General features: G+C 64.9%; 1 protein-coding gene across 1 annotated transcript in view; it reads left to right on the forward strand.

Moving 5' to 3' along the window:
* The window catches only part of LOC127750325 (uncharacterized), a 76,930-nt gene that overhangs the window by 5,569 nt on the left and 67,349 nt on the right, over nucleotides 1-4,012 (forward strand). Inside the window, exon 2 of the mRNA XM_052271738.1 lies at nucleotides 620-1,214. Within this exon, the coding sequence (XP_052127698.1) occupies nucleotides 899-1,214 (316 nt within the window). The 5' untranslated portion in view covers nucleotides 620-898. The remainder of the gene's footprint in view (nucleotides 1-619; nucleotides 1,215-4,012) is intronic.

Raw genomic sequence — 4,012 nt, forward strand, 5'->3', positions numbered from 1 at the left:
CCTCCCCCGCCCGCTCCCCGCGCGCGCCTTTCCGTGTCGCCGTGATAAGCTCTCTTAGGTGTAAAGGCGTGAATAAGGACGGCGACGGAGTGGCAAGAGGTCTACGCGGGGCGCCGCGGCGGAGGGGGAGATGAGAACACAAAAGGGTTGTGGAGCCGCGCCGCGGTCGGACTCACCAGCGGCGGCCGTGTTTTAAAGAAGAAAAAGGCCGAGGAGGGGCGGGTGGCGGTGTGGGCGTGCAGTGCGTCCTGGTGGCGACCCTGTCTGTCATGCCGAAGGAGGTGCATTGAGGCGGAGGCGCGCGGCGCTGTCACGCTCAGAGTAAGAGAGATGCACGGCGCCGCGGCACTGCTTGGCAGTCGTTAGGGCTCCCCCCGCCGCCCCCGGGTCCTGGAGGAGCAGGAGGGCCCCGACGCCACCGCGCCGCCGCCGCCGGCCTCCCGCGGGACGCCGAGAATGACGCGGGCCACGACGGATATGAATAAGGATGAGGAGGAGGTGGCTAGGCTCGCGGTCTCAGAGAAACGCTAGCCGCTCACCAATAGTAACTACGAAATATTATTTTTTAGGCACTCTTTTTCCCAATTGTTTTATGTTTTTTTTTCTGTGTGACTTTCAGCCTCCACCCTAGCCTGCCCCTCGAAGCCCCGCCAGCGTAGCAGCGCACTTTGCTGCAATGCCATAGCCCACGCGCACCTCTGCTCGCCCGCCCTCCTACCCCCGTCGGCGGCGGCGCGGGCAGAGGCCCCCAACAACAAGAGCAATAACAACAGGCACCACGTGGAGCGCGCGGCGCCCAGGCGGCGCGGTGGGGCGGGGCGGCCGGAGCGGCACGCTGGCTGGCGCCGCCGGCCGCGCTCAGTCGACTGAGGGAGTCGGGCGGGATGGTAAGGGCCCAATGGCGAGCCGCAGCCGCACCGCCGCTCCACCCGGCGTCTCGCCTGCCCGCCGCGCACGCCCACGCGCTCCACCCTCGACGACGACGACTGCCAGCAGCAGCCTCGCCCTCGACGGCGACCTCCACGACACCCCCGGCCACGTCACGTCCTCGTCGACGGGCTCCCTTCGCCGCCGCTGTCATCCGTCGCGTCGGCGGGATGCCGTGGGCGCCGTCGTCGGTGTCCTCGTCGGCGTCCTCGTGCTGGTCGGGGTGCTGACGGCGCCCGTGGCCGCCAACAAGAGCCACCTCGTCGAGAAGCCCGTCAAAGTGCTGGGTGAGTCCTCAGCAACAGAATGATTTCCCTGGACGGCGCGCCGTCACTGGTGTTCTGTTGTGCGCGTGGCCGCAGGTCCATGACCATCCTCGTCCTGGTGGACGCGGCGCCGGTCCGGGCGGGACGCTCATCGGTCACTTATGCTCGCATCGCTGCGCGCCCCGCCGCCCCGCCGACCCCTCCGCTCGCCCCGCCCCGCGCCCGGGGTTCAACAAAACTTGAGCCCGAGCCCGAGCCGGGAGCGCGCGGCGACACGCTGACGAAAAGTCCAACAAAGTTTGAGAATTTCCGTGTATGGAAAAGTTAGCGAGGGTTTACGCGCGCACTCGGCGTCGTGACTCGTCGCGCCGCAGCCACCATCGCCTCTGCTACTGCTGCGTCTGTCTGCTGGCCGCGCATTGTCGCTCTGGCGCGCGCGTCGCCCCGGTCCGGCCCGTCTCATACTCCGGGTGGCGCCGCTTTGAGGGGCACCGAAGCCATTGTCAGGGGACTGCCGCAATGAGAAGGGCGCCCTCCGGCGCGGCGGCCCCGGAGGCGGCGGCAGCGGGGGGCGGCCGCACAAAAGACGAATAAAGAAACTCTCGTCGCATATTAGTACGGAGTGCACGGCGCGCGGTGGCGCTGCCAACTATTTTCTTGTTGTTCTGTTGTGCCGCGCGGCCGTCGCCCCCCAGCAGCCTCCCCCCTGCCGGACCGACGCTGTCACCGTCGACACCGTGTTCCTCGTGCACGCCGACGAGACACCGCCACTTCCCACCCTCCCTGGTCCCTGCGCTTGGCCCCGCCATGCCGAGCCCCTTCTCCTCCCTTCCACCCGCCGGTGGATGTAGCCGTCGCAGGAAGTCGCCAACGATCGCCACGCCCCGATATCGCCTCCCAATCTGGCCGCTCAAGTGCTCTGCGGAGCCGACTAACCAGCAGGGGTAGGAAGTGAAAGCTGAGCCCCGCGGCGCCCCGCTGAGCGCAGAGGCCCCCGCAGCCCCCCGACCCTCCCCCAGCAGCGGGGAGACGCCCGCCCTTTCCACAAACTGCCGACCACTACTATGAGCCCGCCTCGTCGAGGCCGTGTATGTACAAGCTGGACCAGGACCACCAACCGATGTTAGATGCTACTCTCCAAAAAAAAAGTTTTTTCTTTTTCAAAAAAATATTTTAAAATTATGTTTGTTAACGAACTGCCCGAGGTGCTCGTCCTCGACCCGTCCCCGCCGGCGTGTATGCATGCACCGGCTTGCAGGCCTCAGGGGCCGGGAGGGAAGGCTTATTTCTGACCTGACGCGATTTTGTGAGGGATGACGTCGCAGGACTCGGCGAGCATTAATCATCCGGCCCCGCGAGCGAGCGCGGAAGGTGGCGGCGGGGGACGGCGGGGGGCGGCACAGGTGTGTGTGTCGGAGGCGGCCCTCGACATCCGTCCGTATGAGGCCGGCGCTGATAATAGAAGCCGAGAATGGGAGGGAAGGCCTCGCTATCCGGGGGCTGCGCCGACGTCGTATTGAAAGTCGACGGGGAAAAAGACACGCGGGCGACTCCCGGGGGAGGAAGTAGTGTGTGTGGTTCGGCAGGCAAATCAAACGGCGTATCGACGCCGCCACCGCCGCCGCCACCGCCGCCACCGCCGCCTTGGCATGGCCGGTCGCGCCGGCGTCTTCTGGAAAACCGAACCGTAAGTGCAAAGGCGGGTGCTTTTGGCGGGCGCGGCGACGGGCGGGGCGGTCGTGTCGCCCCCTCGTGGGTCGTCGACAACGCGCAGGAGTAGTGAGTGCTTTTTTGGCGACGTCAGCGGGCGGCGGCGGCGTCGTCGCGCTCGTTGCAATTTGTCATACCCGCCCCGCTCTTTCGCGCAGTGATTTGCGATCGCCCTGCTGCTCCTCCTCGCGGGGCGGCGGCGGCGGCTCTTCTCGCGACCCTCTCCTCCTTGCCTGCTTGCTTGCCCTCTCCTGGTCGCGAGGACAGCATCGTTTGTTACGGTTCGACTCGCGCCACCGCAGGCTCGGGTCAGGTGTCACCGCGGAGCTGTCAACCCCCGCACTTACCTGCTCCTCGTGCTCTGGCGGTGTGACTAAGTGACGGAGCTGCATACACGTGCCCACTGCCTCTCCCGCTTTCTGTACTGCCGCATGTCTCCTCCACTTTGCTTCCCGCCGGTCTCTCCTGCTTCCAACGCGGGTCGCCGCTTCTGAATCGTCATTCCGTTCCCGATGGATGTAAGGCCGGCTTACACTCGCCGCGCTGACCAGACAAGGGGGAAGGCCTTCCTGTTAACTTAACCTGTTAAACAGCGATTTCGGTGTGTCGCCTGCAATATGTATCTTCGGCAGCGAAGCTGGTCGTGTCACACCGCGGACGACGTTCTGAGGGGGACGCGCCTGCAGAGCGCGGGGTAGGCCAACCCGCCGAGCTCGGGAGGTGGCGTGGTAGCCTACCTGTCGGGCGGTGTAGGCAACACGCGCTGCACCGCTGTACGCTTGCGGTCTACCCAATCGAATCCCTTTCATTGCTTTGCTTTTATTTGTTGCGTCAACAAAAAAATATGCAGTGCATTTTTTTACGGACAGTAGTTCAATATCCGTCCCCTCCCCTTAACCTACCTCAATAACACACACACACGGGCGCACACACGCACGCACACACACACGCGCGTGCTCGTAGACACACACACACAGACAACACCGCAATCACGCGGACATTTCTTGACTAGTGACTGGACGTGACTAAATTGACAAGCAAGGCGCAAGGAAACGGGTGTGGCCGGGCCCGCTGGTGTGTGGTGTGGTCGGGACTGTCTTGCATACGAC

Source organism: Frankliniella occidentalis, unplaced genomic scaffold (genome assembly GCF_000697945.3).
Source record: "Frankliniella occidentalis isolate FOCC.00 unplaced genomic scaffold, Focc_3.1 Scaffold171, whole genome shotgun sequence".
Taxonomy (NCBI): domain Eukaryota; kingdom Metazoa; phylum Arthropoda; class Insecta; order Thysanoptera; family Thripidae; genus Frankliniella; species Frankliniella occidentalis.